This window comes from Podarcis cretensis (assembly GCF_951804945.1).
Source record: "Podarcis cretensis genome assembly, chromosome: 10".
In the NCBI taxonomy this organism is placed as follows: Eukaryota; Metazoa; Chordata; class Lepidosauria; order Squamata; family Lacertidae; genus Podarcis; species Podarcis cretensis.
In genome coordinates, this window is record NC_137179.1 from 56,260,851 (window position 1) to 56,280,244 (window position 19,394).

The following is a 19,394-nucleotide window of genomic DNA, read 5'->3' on the forward strand; positions in this document are numbered from 1 at the left end:
CTTTTGTTGACCACCAGCATTATGCTTACCATTTTTTAGTTCAGAATAGACTAGTTGCTTTGGAAGACGATAATCAGGCATTCGCACAGTTCAACGATGCTGATGTTGAAGAATCATTGCTTCAACATGTGTCCAAAGTCCATAGCAAAGCACAGTCCCATAGAGATCCTGGAACACCCAAGCTGAAGTGTATCAACATGGGCAGCTGAGCAGACCCAGCACCTCAGTTCTGCTTCCCTTTTATACTTTGTGTGCTGATTGCAGCATCTGGGCTTGATGAGGCAGGCGACCTTCACCTGTTCTGAGCCTACACCAGTTGAGGAATCACGCCCCTCCTCCCAGAGTTAGCGAGCCCCACCTGGCTCTTGGCTGGCATGCCCTTCTTCTGTTCATGGAGACAGGGGCCCTGCTGCTCTGGTTTCTGTGCCCTGACCCCCATCCCCTTGTCATCCTCTGTCACCAACCTCTCCTTCCTCATCCCCAGCTTGCCCTGCTGTGTCAGTCCTCGCTGGGATCCTCTTCCTCCTCCCTGTCATCCAGCAGAATTATGACACAAACGAACACAAACCTTGTTCTTTGCATAGCTATCACTGACGAGGAAAGTACCAAAAGGGTTCTATCCAATGCTATGCAAGTAGAACTCGTTTTCCCTCCAAAATCTGCTGCAGATGATCCTCAAAATACTCCAGAGTTGATTTTGAGAGCACGTAGGTGGCTGGAAGGGAGAGAAAAATCCCACTGCATGTCTGGATATCTGTTGCATCAGTGGAGCTGCAGTGTCGCATATAGCTCAAAGTTTAGGTAATGGTAAAGGGACCCCTGACCATTAGGTCCAGTCGTGACCGACTTTGGGGTTGCGGTGCTCATCTCGCTTTATTGGCCGAGGGAGCCGGCGTACAGCTTCTGGGTCATGTGGCCAGCATGACTAAGCCGCTTCTGGCAAACCAGAGCAGCGCACAGCACGGAAACTGTTTACCTTCCTGCCGGAGCGGTACCTATTTATCTACTTGCACTTTGATGTGCTTTCGAACTGCAAGGTTGGTAGGAGCAGGGACCAAGCAACAGGAACTCACCCCGTCGCGGGGATTCAAACCGCCGACCTTCTGATCGGCAAGTCCTAGGCTCTGTGGTTTAACCCACAGCACCACCCGCATTCTTTAGCTCAAAGTTTAGCATCCTACAAACTCATAAACCTGCTGAAGTAGTGTTGGGGAACCTTCAGCCCACGGAATGAAAACAGCCCTCCAGCAGATTATATTATGAAGCATCTTTTCTGTGCTAGTTGAAGGAATGGTTGACGTTGAAAAATCCATATATTTTAGATCTCGAAGGTCATGATAATAATTTTGGTTGGCATGCGTATCTGTGGAATGAAAAAGCGAAAGGATTTGCAAACCATATACTCAGGAAAAAATTGTATAGAGTTTGGGATAAATACAAAAACCTATTGGAGACGAAAACACCACTCTGGCTCTCACCATTAGAAGCTATAGTGATAAAGAAAAAAATATATAATGGAAGGATGAGTAAGTTATAGAAATTAATTAAGAGAGAGGAGGGAGGAGAATATAAATTTAAAGAATTTAAAGAATTAACAACATGGATGCAATACCACCACTTGACTAAAGTATTTAAAAAAGATATGAAACAAGGGTTTGGAGAACAATCATCATGTTTGGAAAGAGAACTGTTGGAATATAATGTTAAAGTGCTGTGCAAAATATATATTATTGGAATGGGAAACAAAAGATAAATAAGGAAAATCTTCAATGATACATTGGGCAACTGATGTAGGTCATCACACAGATGTAGACACATGGGAGCAACTGGAATATGGATATAAAATTTACTGCATGTTATAGTATAAGGGAAAACTGTATGGTATACCAGCTTGCATACCTTTTTAAAAAGCTATCTTTATTGCCACCAGTTTCCTTCATGGCCTTGAATGATTTTCTCCTCTTCTGCAAATGCATGTCATTACAGAATTACCTAGAGGCATTGTGTGAGTGCCTAACACACCAGTTTCAGAGCTAGTTTTATTTGCTTGATGTGTTCCCAATTTTTTCCAGACAAAGCTGTCAGTCACAGATTTCTGAGTTCATGAACCCAGCTGCCAGGAAGCCAATGTTCTAACAATGAGTTTAATATACCCTTGAACAATTTCCCTTTGAAATAACCAGATTTGAGACAAACAGTTGTTTTTTATTCCAGCGTTTGCCCCACAATCTCACAGTGCAATCAAGGTTCAAGAACATGTCTGAAACAAGTGAATAAGCTAATAATATCTCAAGTGGAAATGCTGTCTTGAGTCTCCCACCCAGTTGACTGGATAAGCCTGTCAAAACCTACTGGTTTTGATGTTAGGTCTTTAATACTTCTAGTTATTGGAGGTGGCACGCTGCTGTAATGCATGTGTCAGGAGAATGAGGTCCCAGTCATGTCCAGCTTGTGGGCTTGTAACAGGCATCTGCTTGGCCAGAGAGCAGGATGATTGTTGTCTCCTAGCTTATTCACTGTGCCCTCAACAACGAGCTTAATATAAAGGTAGGCTGATGCCAAGTTGTGAAGACTTTATAAGTCAACCTCGGCACTTTGAACTGTGTTCAATAAAGGCAGTGTGGCAATCACACAAGGTCCCTGGACATTTGATGGTCTATTGATCCCTGTGCCACCACTGTGCTCACTTCCCCGCTGCCACCAACCCGTTACTCTCGGGTAAAACACTGAGTCCAGACAGCTGTTAAAATTAAATCAAATAAACAAGTTTATTTTGTAAGCATTAACAAGTATGGTTTCTCAGTTAATTTTCTTGTCAGTTTCTTATCCTTAGTTTCTTTACCGGCCTATACCTTCCTAATGCCTTCTAACTGATTATCTCAACTTAACAGTTTCTCTCACCTCAGACTAGCCCAACCCACAGACTTATCCTCCCTCTCTCTTCTCTAACTCCAGACTGACTTCTTAACAACTCTAACTCCTCCCCTTGGGTTCCTATAGGCTAGTCATTTTACAATTAGTTAACCCTTTCCTTATGAACCCAGTATGATGTCACACACCTAGGAGGGCAAACGCCACAGGCAGTGTATTTTTTATGTATTATTACATTTATATACCAGCTTTATCTCCCAAGGATCTCATGGTGGCTTACATGGTTCTCCTTCTCCCCATTTCATTCTCGCAACCCTGTGAGGTAGCTTAGGCTAAGAGATGGTGTCTGGCCCATGGTCACCCATTGACCTTGTTCTCAGAAGCAGTTCCAAGCATGGGGAGGAGAAAGGAAGAGTGGCGTTTTTGGGGGAGGGGGAGCTGAAGACCTTCAGACAGGATGTGGTGGTGCAATGGGAGAAGATTGGGGAGTTCTGTGTGTAGAGGGGCCTCCTGATTTGCAGTGAATGGTGTGTATCAGGGTGGCCTAGTAGTGATGATATTGCTTTAAGGTCACCAAGTGACTTTCATGGCTGAGTAAGAATTCAAACCCTACCCTCTCAGGTCCTAGTCCAACACTCTAACCATTACAACACACTGTAGTTTAAGGACTGGCGCCGTATTCCAATTAAGGCACCTACACTTTCCTCAGGGTAGTTCCAATGAACAATTGTTAGAAACAAGAGCTGTGATGGCTCCCAGAAGTATCGTTATTTAGCCAATTGCTGATTGGGTTGAGACAAGCAGAAAGGCAACGCTTTACCCCTTCCCCAGAGCTTCATTTAGATGGTTCTGAAAGGGCCATTTAAGACTCAAGCAGTAATAGCATCTTGAGCATTAATCAATAGTATAATAGTCAAGTGAGTCAATAATGAACAGCTAGTGAAGTATTTGAGATACTTCAGCTGCTCTCTCACTTAGTTCTAGCCATTGTGAAGAAGTCACTTGCAGTCGTTCACAGAAATGATGCCAACCTACATGGGTGGAGTCAAATGCTTCTATTACTCCTCAGGCAAATGGCTATGGTCCTAACTGCACAGAACCTGCCAGTCCCTTTGGACTAACAGCAATCAATCCTTATTTGTATTGAGGGCATCATGCATGCTCAATTAACATGCCTGTCACTGACAGAAGTGATACCATCGCTCCAAGCAGTTCTCATTTTGGAACTTGCCTGTTTGGGTTAACAGCGACTTTCTATTTATAAGCTCTGCTTCTAGCACAAGGACTTCAGAGAGCTGCATCACAGTACACTAAGGATTTGCAAAGCTACTTGAATTGTGTTATAAGCTAGTCAATTTTTTAAGAGCACAAGGCAAGTAAAGTTGATCTTGCTTAAAAAAAACATACTTAAGATGTTCATCAGCGGACGCAGGTGGCGCTGTGGTTTAAACCACAGAGCCTAGGACTTGTCGATCAGAAGGTCGGCGGTTCGAATCCCTGCGACAGGGTGAGCTCCTGTTGCTTGGTCCCAGCTCCTGCCAACCTAGCAGTTCGAAAGCACACCAAAAAGTGCAAGTAGATAAATAGGTACCGCTCCAGCGGGAAGGTAAACGGCGTTTCCGTGTGCTGCTCTGGTTCGCCAGAAGTGGCTTAGTCATGCTGGCCACATGACCCGGAAGCTGTACGCCAGCTCCCTTGGCCAATAAAGCCAGATGAGCGCCGCAACCCCAGAGTCGGTCACGACTGGACCTAATGGTCAGGGGTCCCTTTACCTTTAAGATGTTCATCAGTGAAATGAAGACCAAAGTTGTCTTCACTGTTATCTGCCCCTTGGGGATCTGCACAAGTTCTTCACTATAAAGGCAATATGAAGCATTACTTAGAAATACCATGTTGATGCCAGACACATACACCCCCAGCCATAACCACAATCAAATAAAACCACTATATCTAGATGAGTGAAAATCAAAGGAAAAGAATGAACATACAGGGTTGTACCTAACAATGTGTAAGCTGCGTTCTGTTCATGCACCGAGACTTCCCCAACCTCTTCTTTCACTGCCCACCCCCACAAAAAGCTGCTTCTAACCCTCTGGAGCAGATTTTGAGTATGCAGAGGGGCTAATGTTCAATTATGCAAGTGGCAGTCTGTTCCAAAAGCAGATTGCTGTGCTGGATACCACCCACAGATGTCATAGAATCATAGAATCATAGAGTTGGAAGAGACCACAAGGGCCATCGAGTCCAACCCCCTGCCAAGCAGGAAACACCATCAGAGCACTTCCTGATGTGAAAAAAAGCATCCAGAAATCACCCCTCATCTTAGGTTTATTCATTTACACACACACACACACACACACACACTTTAAAAAAATGAATCCTGTCTGAATAATTGCTTTTCCAGTCACTGCTATTGCAGGAAACAAATTCAGGTCAGGTGTTTGCCAACTAAAGGCCTGTGGGGATAAATAGAATACTCCTGGGGACTGCTTGTCAGACAGCTTTTGTTTCTAGGAGAAGCAAATTGTGTTCAAAGGCTGCTACCTCCTTCAGATTGTCTCTCTCATTTTAAGGGTGTTTATTACAGCTGCATTAATTCCAAATTGGCCATTAGCATTCTACCGCATGATTGTTCCAGCATCGCACAAAGTACATGACACAGAATGCCAGAATGTTCTGCAGCAGACCTATGTGCTTATTGTCACATCCTAGTAGTAGAGAGTGGCTTTGACACCAATGGAAACTGAAATATTTAGAAACCCCATAGGATAACTGATTTTTTTGGGCGGGGGGGGGTCATTCAGGGAATTTCAGTTCCCTGTTGACCCTCGTTATAGAGAATAGTTGATGTGAAATCAGTGAGCAGCATTAGTGAGCAAGATATACACTTAGGAAAGTTAAGTTATTATGGGGAAAGAAGTCATTTTCATGTTGAAACTACTGAATCATGGCACTGTCTTGCTCTTTCCTAAACTGTTCCCTGCCTCAAGCACAATCTCTCTTGCTGCAGAGGAACAGCACAACTTCCTCAGGGGGATGTGAGCCTCAAAAAACCTTCCTCATCCTGGTGCAGTGATTAAATATGTAGCTTAGTTCTCTGCCTAGGCTTTTTTTGGACACACGAGGATATATTTTTAGCAGCATAGAAGTGAATTCAGAACAAGATTCCCAGCTGGAAAAAGGCACTGGATTTTTCAGAAATTCAATTGCTTTTAGTCTTATCCTCAGCATGCATTTACAACAAATATAGCTATGTGCAAAAGTCTAATTTAGGAATTATCTTGACCCATCTGATTTTTTATAGGAGGGTGGCTCTATTGAAATCAAATAGCCAAAGAGGTTTTGGGGGTCTGAGCTTACATAAGGACTAGATGGGTTTTAAAAGGGCTGAATTACACCGAGTTGTTCGGTGGAACCAGATTTAGGAAGCTTTGCTCCTACACAGAAAGCTCTACCATCACAACAGGAGGCAGTGATGTGCTTGACAATCTACTGTCAGATAGAAGCTGGTTTCCAAATAACTATCCATCTATATTTTATCCTTTGGTTAAGCCTATACCAATAGTAATTAACCAAAATTAGTATGAATGATACAATGAGATACTTATCATCAAGTAAAATGTGAGCACTCATCAGGAAGTTGTCAACATAAATGAATTTTATTTGCTGTTTGTGCAAACTTTTCCTTTTAATTTTTCATTGTTTGCCTTTTGAATACCTGAATATATCAAGAAATCAGATTTACTTATTTACGGCAACTCCAAATTCTTTGCTGATAGACAACAAATTTATAGTCAACCACTGTATGTACACAGAGCAGCACAAACTATCGGGACATGCCCATTTTCTGTTTATTGTCCAAAAGACAAACTTTTCAAAACAAACTCTCAACACAAAATAACATTAAGAAGTGGCAGGCAGTCCTATGTAGGTTTATGTCCCACTAAATTTACAGACTGAATTCATCAATGCTTTGTTTTTGAGCTGCCACTTCTGCACTTTTCCCCACCTTGGGAAGTAAATGGTAGAGAAAGAGGACAATGAATTTATATTTATTTAACAGCATCAACCTTGGGAAATGGTAAGAAAATTGGAGATAGATGTCACTACTACCAATGGAATAAAGTATCAGGAACTCCGAGTAGACCAGTTTTTATTCAATTAAAAACTTCAGTGCATTTTATGTACCATTTAAAAATACAAATAACAAGTCTGTTGGCACTTCTGTCAGTACAGTGGTACCTCGGGTTACATACGCTTCAGGTTAAATACGCTTCAGGTTACAGACTCCGCTAACCCAGAAATAGTGCTTCAGGTTAAGAACTTTGCTTCAGGATGAGAACAGAAATCGTGCTCTGGCGGTGTGGCAGCAGCAGGAGGCCCCATTAGCTAAAGTGGTCTTCAGGTTAAGAACAGTTTCAGGTTAAGTACGGACCTCCGGAACGAATTAAGTACTTAACCCGAGGTACCACTGTATAACATTTAAATACTGCAGTAAAGTCACTACAGTCATACCTTGGGTTACAGACGCTTCAGGTTGCGTTTTTTCGGGTTATGGACACACCTGCAGACACGGCGCTGTGGGTAGCGAATGCTGCGGGTTATGAACGTGCCTCCCGCACGGATCACGTTTGCAACCCGAGCGTCCACTGTATTGTTGAATGTCTTATGGCAGTCCTAAGCTATGTAAAATCACTAGTGACAAAAGTAGTAAATGTAGTAAAAGTGCAGGAAAAGGTACCCAGGAAATGTTTCAGACCAGCATTTTAACTGTTACCCGACGACAGACAAATCCTGCACAACATTTCAAGTAGCAAATTACACTAAACATGTCAAGAAATACTTTGGTTTTAAATATACAGGACAAGGGGACATGGACAGTTCTGTAAAACATCTCTAGGCTAGTGTGTTTTTTTGCTAATAATAATAATAATAATAATAATAATAATAATAATACAGCTTTCATAACAAATGAAAGAAGGAACCATATGGCTATACAGCTATATAACATTTTTCCAGACAAGTGCAAAATGCCTGAAATATTTATAATTTATAATACACTTCAAACTACAAAAAATTACATTTTGTTTATTTAATATTGTAAAGCATCATCTACAAGATTATCAGAATTTACTCAAATCATATAGTTTTTCTTTAAAACATCTAGATACTCCTTTCTGGCCTTGGACACTTCATCTTGTTTTGATGATTCATCAATTGATCCTATAGGGGAGACTCTAACAGGTCCGGCATCAAGTTCAACTGTAGCTGAAAAACAAGAAAGGCTTATGGTTTCCTACTAGTTTCAAAAATGGCATTAAACTACCCATCAGGGTGACTAAAAAATAATAATTCAATGGATGACTTTCTCAGAACAAATGCAGAATTATTATTGGAAAATTATTATTGGAAAACAGGGCTTATTTTGCTAGTGAACAATGAAATGCAGATATGATTTGATCTTGCTCCACTTAGATCGCTTCTATATGTTAGCTTCAAAGAAAATGTCATATTGGAGCCTTAAGTGCAAATTGCAGTGTAATAGAAACCATTGATCAGACAATTCAGTGATGTAATTTTTCTGGAGGTTTTAAAATCTAATAATTTTCTGCACTGAAATAGACAAGTATGATTTTGCATGCTCATTTGTATTTAGTACAAAAGAAGTATATGCATGTTAATTTTACAAGCATCACAAACATTTTTTCCAATGAAATACTGTGTGAGGAAAAAAGTAAGATTAAAAGTGCACTGGGTCTGATTAAAATGTTACACTGAAACCAATACATGACTTTACCTTGAAATTATTTTTACTGAAATACTTGGAAATATTTCAAAGCATGTAATGTTGGGTGTTGTTGTTTTTTAAAGTAACTGAAAATAGTTATTAGTTTTAGTATGCCTGAAATCTGTGAGGCTTAGTCTCATGTAAGTAGTGTTAGGACTGAAACAAATGGAAAGTTTTCTGGACCACTTCACTAAAAGGTAAAGTAAAGGGACCCCTGACCATTAGGTCCAGTCGTGACCGACTCTGGGGCTGCGGTGCTCATCTTGCTTTATTGGCCAAGGGAGCCGGCATACAGCTTCCAGGTCATGTGGACAGCATGACTAAGCCGCTTCTGGCGAACCAGAGCAGCGCACAGAAACGCCGTTTACCTTCCTGCCAGAGTGGTATCTATTTATCTACTTGCACTTTGACGTGCTTTCGAACTGCTAGGTTGGCAGGAGCAGGGACTGAGCAACGGGAGCTCACCCCGTCACGGGGATTCGAACCTCCGACCTTCTGATCAGCAAGTCCTAGACTCTGTGGTTTAACCCACAGCGCCACCTGCATCCCTCCACTTCACTAAAGCTATCACAAAATTTGGTCAGTAGTGTGACAGTGTGTCGCTACAACACTGAACCTGCACTTGTATTACTAGATACTGAAGGCTCATCCACATAGCAGTGGATCTGAACCTGCTTTGTCTTCTACCCCCTCTCTTTTTTTGCAGTGTCCACATGATATCCTCTTATTCCAAATAGCAACATGTACGTTCCCCCAGATCTTTCCAATCTGCAGATAATCCAATAAAGGAAGGGGGAAAAAAGATCATGTTACCCGAGCGCAGTTGCGATGAAGTTCATTGTATGGGAGGGATTCTTTTCATGTGCACTGACATTTTGCTGGGTGCTTATCACCAAACCCGACTTTCATTCTGCTTCCATCAGCACAAAGGAAAGGATACAGCCTGCCCTTTCCCACTGGCTGTCAGTACCGGCATGCTTATTTTCAAAACACCTCTTTTGTACAGAAATGCTCTTGTGCAAAACAGCTATAACAGTAACATTTGCCTTTGCAGCTACAGGGGACGGGAAACGGAAAAGGGATAAAAGGAAGTGGCAGCCTTTCACGGGAGTGACTTCAAATCCTTGTCTGGCTTGAAGCAACACATGGGTTTAAAAAATTACTGACTGCTCTTTTGTGCAAATCTGGTATATTGGGTGAAAAAATGTCATTTAAAAAATGTATAGATGCACAGCTAAACAAATGTTTGCACTTATGTCCACAACAGACCTCAAAAACATATGGTGGGTTGGGAAGTACATTACATGAACTATAGTTTCCAATCCCAGGAAACAGCTTTAACCTTCCAGATCTGCTATTATACCATAGAGATCTTTGTTTTGCAGTGTACATGAACAGCAGCCAGAAACCTCATAACAAGCTGATCTAGGAACTTAATTCTGATACTAGGATATCCCTTTCAGGTTCGCTCTCAGATCCGATCCATGCTACACAGGGTATCCAGTAGGGATGCTTATTAGCACCAACATCGTTTAACATTTACATTAACTCATGATTTGAGTAACAATGATAATTATGTACCCCCTATACAGTGGTACCTCGGGTTACATACGCTTCAGCTTACAGACTCTGCTAATCCAGAAATAGTACCTCGGGTTAAGAACTTTGCTTCAGGATGAGAACAGAAATCGTGTAGCGGTGGCGCGGCAGCAACAGGAGGCCCCATTAGCTAAAGTGGTGCTTCAGGTTAAGAACAGTTTCAGGTTAAGAACAGACCTCCGGAACAAATTAAGTACGTAACCAGAGGTACCACTGTACTGGGAACCAAGAAAGTTGGTATGCTAATGACCCAATTTTATTGTCTCAGGCACAATAAGAGTTAAGAAATCTTTTAATCAACTGGCAGTCCAAGAAAAACTAAAAATTATGAAAATAAAAGTTTTGGTTTTTGCCGATAGGTTTAAAAAACACAAGTGGCAAATTGATGGGCACCCCAAAGAGTGGGCGAAATCTTTAAATATATAGGTTTATGCTTTTCTTCATCTGGAAGTTGGAATAAACACTTCTCATATACAAATACTGGTTATTGATACAGTGAACCTTTATCAAGGTTCTAATGGTGTAAAGGAGCTAGAGATATTCCCCCAGCCCTCAAAATTTATGAAGCCAAAATCACCTCATAAATCTGTTATGGCACACAAATATGGGGATCTCTTCAAAAAAGTGAACCTGGAAATACCCCAAAATAAATATCCTTCTGTTACTTTTGAGCTCCCCAAAGCAACTGAGACTTCCGTTCATCATTTGGAAGCTGGTCTTCGTTCAGTGAAGGCTGCAGTGCATATCCATGCCCTTAGGTATTGACTAAGATTTTAAAAGGGGATAGGGCCCATTTTAGTGCTTTCTGCTTTCAGGCAGACATTGAATCTTAACAATAGAGCAATTCCATCTTGGAATCAGGAAATACTACAAGTTATTGATATGCATGGCCTCTCTTTGGACACTCTTGGTTTGTTAGACTTTGAGATGGCATCATACCATATGAAATCTTCTATTTTAAAACATTTGTGCTGATCACAGTTCTGCCTGTCTGTCCAAATGTACCCATTGGTATGCCAAATAAGAGAGTAGTTACGTAAGTGTTCCTAGATTTTTCTCATTTTCCATTTATAGGGACATCAGAAAATACAATGCAGCCAAGACAGAGCTGCATGCACCTGCCATTCATTACATTGGCATGGCCAACGCCTTGCGTATATTTTTAAATAACAGCAGCATGGCTGTCCAGCAGTGGAAGAAGACCTCAAAGTAGCTAAATTTGAGCCCCTGCTATATGTCTGGAATATTGCCATCGCCAAGAAATTTTACACACCAGTTAAGGGTGATAAGAAGATTAGACTCTCTGGAATCTTTCTGGGTGGTATTGAAGTTTTATTACATTTGCTAACTGAGCAGATTTTTGACATCCTCCAACACCTATGTATCTTCAAATATGGACCTTGGTATAAGATGCACAAAGTGGGGATAACATTCAGTCCTTCATAAAAATTTGATTGATTGTATAAACCGGTAAGTCAATCTGCAGAAAGCAATAAGAAGAGACATGACTACATTGACCATTAAAAGTAGCATAAAGTGCTAAGATTGATAAAATCTACTGCTAGATCTATTCTACTTTGCATGTGTGTGGCTTGTGACTTTGTATTTGAATAAAATGTTGATTTTTTAAAAAAGCTCAATGGTGCCATGAAAGTAAAAAAAAGGGAAAGGGAATCACTCCTCCTGGCACAGTTCTGCAGAGAGCTTTAGTAAAACAGTGAGGCATTTCATTGCTTTGCAAACACCTCCAACTTGAGGGGCCTGCCCCTTGCTCCCCACCCCCATCTCAGAGCCTAAGCACACATTTCAGTGCAACATGGGAATGAGGAGAGGGGAAACCATGGCTTTAAGTCTAAAGCAGAAAAAGAAACTATAGTGCACAGATAATCTACTCTAGCTGAGTTTGTGCTCTTCTGAATTTGAGTAACAAAAGAACAGGGAAGCGATGAAAGAACAATAGCTGCAGCTGGATGATCTAGTAAAAAGGGAGTGAACAAAATATATAAAAAGATGTCACATAGAGGAGGGAGAAAGGTTGTTTTCTGCTGCTCCAGAGAAGCGGACACGGAGCAATGGTTCCAAACTACAAGAAACAAGATTCCACCTAAACATTAGGAAGAACTTCCTGACAGTAAGAGCTGTTTGACAGTGGAATTTGCTGCCAAGGAGTGTGGTGGAGTCTCCTTCTTTGGAGGTCTTTAAGCAGAGGCTTGACAACCATATGTCAGGAGTGCTCTGATGGTGTTTCCTGCTTGGCAGGGGGTTGGACTCGATGGCCCTTGTGGTCTCTTCCAACTCTATGATTCTATGATTCTATTCTATGATTCTATGAAAATGACGATCTAGATTAACCCTGTAGTCTGGAAGCAGCCAGGATTGATAAATGGCTACACAACTTGGCAGACCAAGTTCAGATCCTACCTCACCACTGGATGTAGGCAGGGACTTGGGCATGACCTTGAGTTGGAGTCATACCAAGTAAGACATCTGTTAGTTCTATGGATTTCAAAAGGGATGAGGTAGTTATGACTACCTTCTGTGGATTTCAAGGGACTAAATTCCTATTGGGGGGACATTCGTCTTTGTAGCTGCGGGTGACATCCAATAATGTCTACCTGCCAGCACAGTGGAAATCTGTTTGTCCAATGGGGCTTTCCCTCCCCCCCCCATGCACCCACAAAATCTGCACGGAAGAGCCCTCCTATGCTCCTGAGAAGATGCTGGGAGCACTGGGTGCTGCTGGGGGAGCAGAGGAAGTGGAAGTCTTATTACTGGCACTATGTTGGAACTCCATGGAACTCCCCAGTAATTCTACTTTTGTCCCCATTTTTCTCCTTGCTGAGTTCTATAAGGACAACACTGAAACTAAGGGGGAAGAACCTGATGGACAGTTCTGTCCTTGGACTGGTTGTAAGTAAGAAGGGAGGCAGGTGGGAGCTAGCTCAGGGCCAGCGGAGGTTAGGGGAGCAGTGCCCTGCTTCCCCAGTCTCCACTGCTGGAACTTACTGGTTAGCGACAAATTTATTTCATTTCACAAATCCATTTTGAAGCAGTTTTCCAAGAAAAAGTGAGATTCTTTAATGTTAAAATGCTCTTACTGAATTAAAAACAAAACCAACCATATAATTATTTAGCCCTAGACTGTATACTTAATTATTTGTATAATCCTTTACACTGTTATAGTGTTCATCCATACAATAAGCCCATGGCATACCTTAATATGGTTCCAGTTACAGATAGGTAGCCGTGTTGGTCTGCCATAGTCAAAACAAAATAAAAAAATTCCTTCCAGTAGCACCTTAAAGTCCAACTAAGTTAGTTCTTGGTATGAGCTTTCGTGTGCATGCACACTTCTTCAGATACACTGAAACAGAAGTCACCAGACCCTTCTATATAGTGAGAAGGTGGGGAGGGGTATTACTCAGAAGGGTGGTGGGATTGGGTGATTGGCAGACAGCTATCTGCCAATCACCCAATCCCACCACCCTTCTGAGTAATACCCCTCCCCACCTTCTCACTATATAGAAGGGTCTGGTGACTTCTGTTTCAGTGTATCTTAATATGGTTGTATTAAATGAACACTTTGTATTGAACATTTGCTTAAAAATATAGATCTGCGAAAATCCTTCATTTAAAAAAATGGTGCATGCCAACGTGAATGGATACTTTAAGCTAGGTTTTCAATCACATTGTTTAAACTTTACATATAGAATCACAGAATTGTAGAGTTGGAAGAAACCATGAGGGTCATCTAGTCCAACCCCCTACAATGCAGAAACTTTTGCCTAACATGCAGATTGAACCCACAACTCTGAGGTTCAGAGTCTCATACTCTACCAACTAAGCTATCTATGACTAAGTATAAAACCATGTGTGGAAGTTACTGGCTTTATTACTGAAGACAAACAAGCTCATCAATGGAGAACTGGCAATACATGTCATGAAAAAAATAATGAAAGCCCAGCCTTCTTGCACTTTATGTCACTAAATCATTGCTACTCATTAGAGGATCAGTACACCAATTCAGCTACTGAGAATCTTTGGTAAAAGAAAATTATAATGCACATTCTGAAACAGTCGTGATAAAGCCCAAAGGCAGCTATCATGTACAATTTACACCAATTAAAATGTTCATGAAAAGAATCGTTCAGTAAGGTTTTATTATTTATTTATCTAATTTGGAAACTGCAAAAATAAAACAGTGTTTTGGCATACCACCTCTGAATACTATTACTGGTATCAGTTTGTAATGAATATTTCACAGCAGGATGAGTTTTTAAATTGCTAGCATGCTGTTTTGTTAACATACCTTGTTCTAGTTCCTTGGCGATAGTTTTTTCTAGTTCTGTCCGCATCTGAAATTACATTATGTGATATTTTAGTAGCTATAAAATTATAGATGCAAATGTACATTATTCATTATGAAATGTCAACATCAGAGCAACTTTCATGTTGGGTCAAATATTCCATCTCTTATTTTGCTACCAATTTTCAGCTCCCTGTTTTCAGGTAGCCTCAATCAAATTATAGACAATTAACTTTTTATTTAAAAAACTTGGACTATTTGATAAAATGAGCAACTGAGAGGTAATGTGACATCAGAAGTCAAGGATAGTTTGAAAGTGTGGATCATAAATATTAGATACTACCACAGTATATGCCAAGGAAAAAAGAGGAAGAAAGGAGGTTTTTGGTTTTTAAAAAAAGATTTTTAAAAATCTTTTCAGAGGAATTCTACATACAGTACATGTTCTAAGAAGCTGGTAATTTCAATCACTTTTAACACCCTTGGGTGAAAGTGGCAAAGGTAATTAAATTATTCTTTTTCTGATTAGTTACTTAAGCAAACTGAGTAAATTAAGAGCAATCACTCACAATCCCATGTCAAGGCTTTTAATGTAGGAAGACAGTACTCATTGTAGTTCACGTGTTCTTTGAATCGTTCAGAGACTCTCACAGCGCAATCCTATGCATGTTTACTCAGAAGTAAGCCCTGCTATGTTTGTTGGGTTTTACTTCCAGAATATTTGCATAGGATCCAATGTCTAAACTGGAGATCAGATCTACATGCTGTGTAGATGCCTACCATATTCCCTACTTACTAGTATCCATTATATCAGCTAGAATCTCCATTTTCAGGTAAAACAAGGGCATTTCTAATTGAGAAGCCAAATCAGGAACTAATTGAGGCATATATGACTAAGGCTATAGTTTTCATTAATTATTTCTATTTTTCTTTTTCTTTGTTCTAAAAGGTAATGGAATAAGTATAATGTATTGAAATTATGCTATACATATTTTTGGGGAAAAAATAAATATTAAAAACCATCTGAGAAGTTTAAATATGTAGTGTAGCAGCAAAAGCTTAGCTTCTTTTTAGCTAGTCTACTGCAGTGTAATGCATAATTTTAAACTAAAATGTCACTGAATTTTGTGCAGTACAAGGAATCACATGGCATTGAGCAATGCGGAGTACACACCTTGTTAAGTGTCTGGCTGTAGAGAAGAAAAGGAAGAAATAGACTTTTGATCAAGGAGCTGAAGAAGTAAAGAACAAGCCATAAGTGTATAGGTCTTGAAGGCAGAAAGGAAAATGACCAATTTGTAAGTGTGAGAAAAAGGGAAACTTTTACAATGAAAAAATTCTAATCTACTCTGGGGGTGCAATCATATACACTTACGGAGTAAGTCCCACTGAACTCAGTGTGCTTTACTTCTGAGTAAACATGCATAGCAGCTGGCTGCAAGCCTGGAAACAGGGTTGGAGCCAGAGGAAATTAGGCATGTTTTAGTCTATTGAAAATCAATGACATGATACTCATGCCTAGCACTAAAGTGTGACTTCCTCTGGGTCCTGCCCAGAATTAGTAATTAGAAAGGCTGTGATCACAAATTCCCAGAGGAACAGCTATTCTGTCATGGCTTTGTTCTGCATGCATTCTAGCTTTAACTGAATGGTCACTATTAGTACTTGTTGTATTGCATTTCTCACTGGGCTCCCTGCTTAGAAGCCTTCTCCACCACCCATATGAGGATTATATTTAATGCACCTGATGAAATTGACTCTAGTCCACAAAAGCTTACACCATAACAAAATCTGTTAGTATTTAATAACAGTTGGTGCCCATTTGCACTGCTGGAATGGAAGGCAGGGAAGCTAACAGCAGGAAAGAGCAAGGGCATACCATAGTCAATTTTAGTTCTCTCTAAGACATGACATTACAGTAAACATCTTTTTCGAATGCATATATTTTCAACTTTTTAATGTTTCCTTTTTTGCAGGGTTTTAGGCAGAGGTTCTCTCCATTTTATGCATTTTTTTGATAATTTCAATTTTATAATATCCTTGTGATGGAGGGATTAGAAACAAGCAAATGAATTTTGGGAGGAAGGAGAAAGAAGGCAAGGCTTAAAAGAAGGACCAAAGACATTACACTGAAAACAAGACCATGAAGGTGCCACTTAAGGTAGGAATTGCCATATTTTTCTTTTTTCTTTCCCCCCACGCCTTACAGCTTATCCTAGGGCTGGGGAACCTGTGGCCCTTCAGATGTTATACTCCAAGTGTGGACAATGGGCAGGAATGATGGGAGTTGCGGTCCGGCAACAACTGAACGGCCACAGTTTCCTTATCCCTGCTTTACTCTGATCAGTTTCAACTGGAGACTGTTAAGAACTAGCTAATACAGGAGCTCCCAAACTTTTTCCATTTGAAATTTGCTAAGGATCTTGGAAGACCACCTAAATATTTTTCTGCCTGTTGGAGCAAATTATACTGCGGTGTGCTAGAAGGTATGAGTTTTAATTGTATTTTTACAGATATGCCACAGACTCCAGTTTGGGAACCCCTGATCTAGTATTAAATGCCAATGGCATCAGTGTAGATGATATTACCTCTAAGAGATGCTTTCTGCTGAACAAGAAGAATCATATTGCACCTACTTCTTGCCTTGGTAATGAACTAGGTGAGAGCCAACAAACTGAAGCTCAATTCAGGTAAGACAGAAGCACTGTTAGTAGGTGGTTCCTTAGACCAGAGGGCTGGGAGGTTGCCTGCTCTTGAAAGGGTTGCACTCCTTCTGGTGGGGAGGATATGTAGCTTGGGGGTTCGCCTGGATCCTTTGCTTTCACTTGAGGCTGAGTGACACAGAGTGCCTTCCATCAGCTTCAGCTGCTGGCCCAGCTGAACAGAAATAACCTAACTTCTGTCGTCTATGCTCTGGTAACCTCTAGGTTAGATTACCGCAATGCATTATATGTGGGGCAAAACTCAATGGCCAGATTGCTCAGCAGAAAAAGACAGTTTGAGCATGACACCAATCCTGGCCTGACTGCACCAACTGCCCATCAGCTTCTGGGCCCAACAGAAAGTGCTGGATTTGACCTATAAAGCCTTAAGTAGCTGAGGACTGCAATACCTCAGGGACCACCTTGAACTGATCTGCACTCTACAATCAGCATTTTATTTCTTGTCTTGCTAGTATCAGCAAAAGAACTAAAGAATGCCAATGTCTTTGTTTTAAATAGTGTTTGTTAAACAGAAAGAACTGTTCATGTGAACATGATCTAAAGCTACAGCCTTACAGAAATGATAGCTTAAGAATGACATTCATGTTACTCACCTTTGCCAGGTAAGCTTCCACTCTCATTTTTGAGGATGCTGTACTTCCCGTTGGGTTCATGAATGCACCTCCAAAGCTAGGAGATCTGCTTAATGCTAAGTTGCTGCCAAGACTCCCCACCTGAACTGTTTCCAAGACAGGACTTGAAGAATAGCTGCCACTCATAAAGCTGTTGGCAAGTAAAGACTTGCTTTTGTGGCGCTCATGTAAGAGTTTGGTGCTGGCTTCTGTTAATTTCTCATTAGCTCTGTGAAAATGTCAAAGGCAAGTGAGAAGTTAAGCAACAGTTTGTCTTAAAACAGTTTGTCTAAAAGTGAAAACATTTAACATTTGTAGCAGTGGGGTTTTAGATAAAGTGCTGTTTCCAACCCATAACAGGAATGCTCCTATTCAGGGCTAAAGCTAGCCTGGAAAAGGGCCCTTGTACAGATTCATGGGGCTAGTCAGTAGGGACACTCAGGAAAAAATGGCACCCCTTTCTTCTCCATCCTGAAACTGTTCTCCACTGTGCTATATAAGACTAAGGGCTGGGTACAAGCCTGGCTGTCAGCCCCAAACATGATTGTGGGGAGGGGTGGTTTCTGAAGACAAGGAAAGAGATGCCCCCTTTCTCCTCATTTAAAACCTCTCTATATAGCAAAGGGAGGATTTTTCCTCCCATCACCTGCTAATGATAGGCCATCATGAACAATTGCATCCTTTTATGGGGATGGGAAGGTTAATAAACATGCTTAGTTTTTAGGGTCACCCATTATTTTCTTCTAAATCTACAAATACATGTTTTGCAAAATTGGTCAAATTCTCAGGTAAGCAGAAATCATTACCTTCTCTGGTTCTGTTTTCCTCCCAGCTAATAAGCATGGGTCAATCAAGTGTGGTATCACAATAAGCTGTGGCCCTTGCGGATATAGCGGCTGGACTTGAACAGTTAGAAATATATTCTACAGTACAGCAGTGGAAGACTACTGAGCTCTGGGGCTAGATGAGTACCTTCATGTTCATCTCAGACCTGAGTACTACTGTGTAGGTTAGCTGGATGTACTTACTTAACTTTTTCTCTTTGCTGTATATGGGAGAGGATTTTGGGAGAGAGGTTGGTTCTGTCCCTTCATTTTAGTTCTTGAAAGGGAAATTCTATTAGGCTAAGAGAAAGCATTTTCTTTCCCATCCTAATGTATCCTTCTCCCTAAAGTTTCCCTGGCACAAGCCACAAGGAAGAGAATTGTCAGAAGACTTCTGAATTACCGATCCAATTTACTTCCCAAAGACTTTCTCATTTTTCGTTCTTCTGAGTACAGTGCTTTATATCTTTCCAATTCTGAATGCACTGACTCTCTTTGTAAGTTGTTGTCTTGCGGTCTGTTTCTCAGTAGAGCCAGCTCACATTCTAGATCTTTTATTCTGTTCTCCAGCTGATTTCTCAAGGAAGCATAATTAGTAGCTCTCATCTGCTCCATTGTTTCTTGTGAAGCAGCCTGTGTCTGGGACACAAAGTGTCATAGTATTAATTTAGA

General features: G+C 40.9%; 1 protein-coding gene across 9 annotated transcripts in view; it reads right to left on the bottom strand.

Annotated features, from left to right (window-relative positions):
- Positions 1–7,007: 7,007 nt before the first annotated feature.
- The window catches only part of ANKRD26 (ankyrin repeat domain containing 26), a 66,986-nt gene continuing 54,599 nt past the window's right edge, over positions 7,008–19,394 (bottom strand). For 6 of the 9 annotated variants that reach the window (XM_079994011.1, XM_079994013.1, XM_079994008.1 and 3 more), the window contains 4 exons: positions 19,126–19,361; positions 17,881–18,127; positions 14,568–14,613; positions 7,008–8,139 (listed from right to left, as the gene is read on the bottom strand). In XM_079994011.1, coding sequence (XP_079850137.1) covers positions 8,006–8,139; positions 14,568–14,613; positions 17,881–18,127; positions 19,126–19,361 — 663 coding nt within the window. In that variant the 3' untranslated portion in view covers positions 7,008–8,005. Of the gene's footprint in view, positions 8,140–11,569; positions 11,739–14,567; positions 14,614–15,738; positions 15,797–17,880; positions 18,128–19,125; positions 19,362–19,394 lie in introns of those variants that run through there. The other 3 variants (XR_013843186.1, XR_013843187.1, XM_079994010.1) reach the window with 3 other exon arrangements.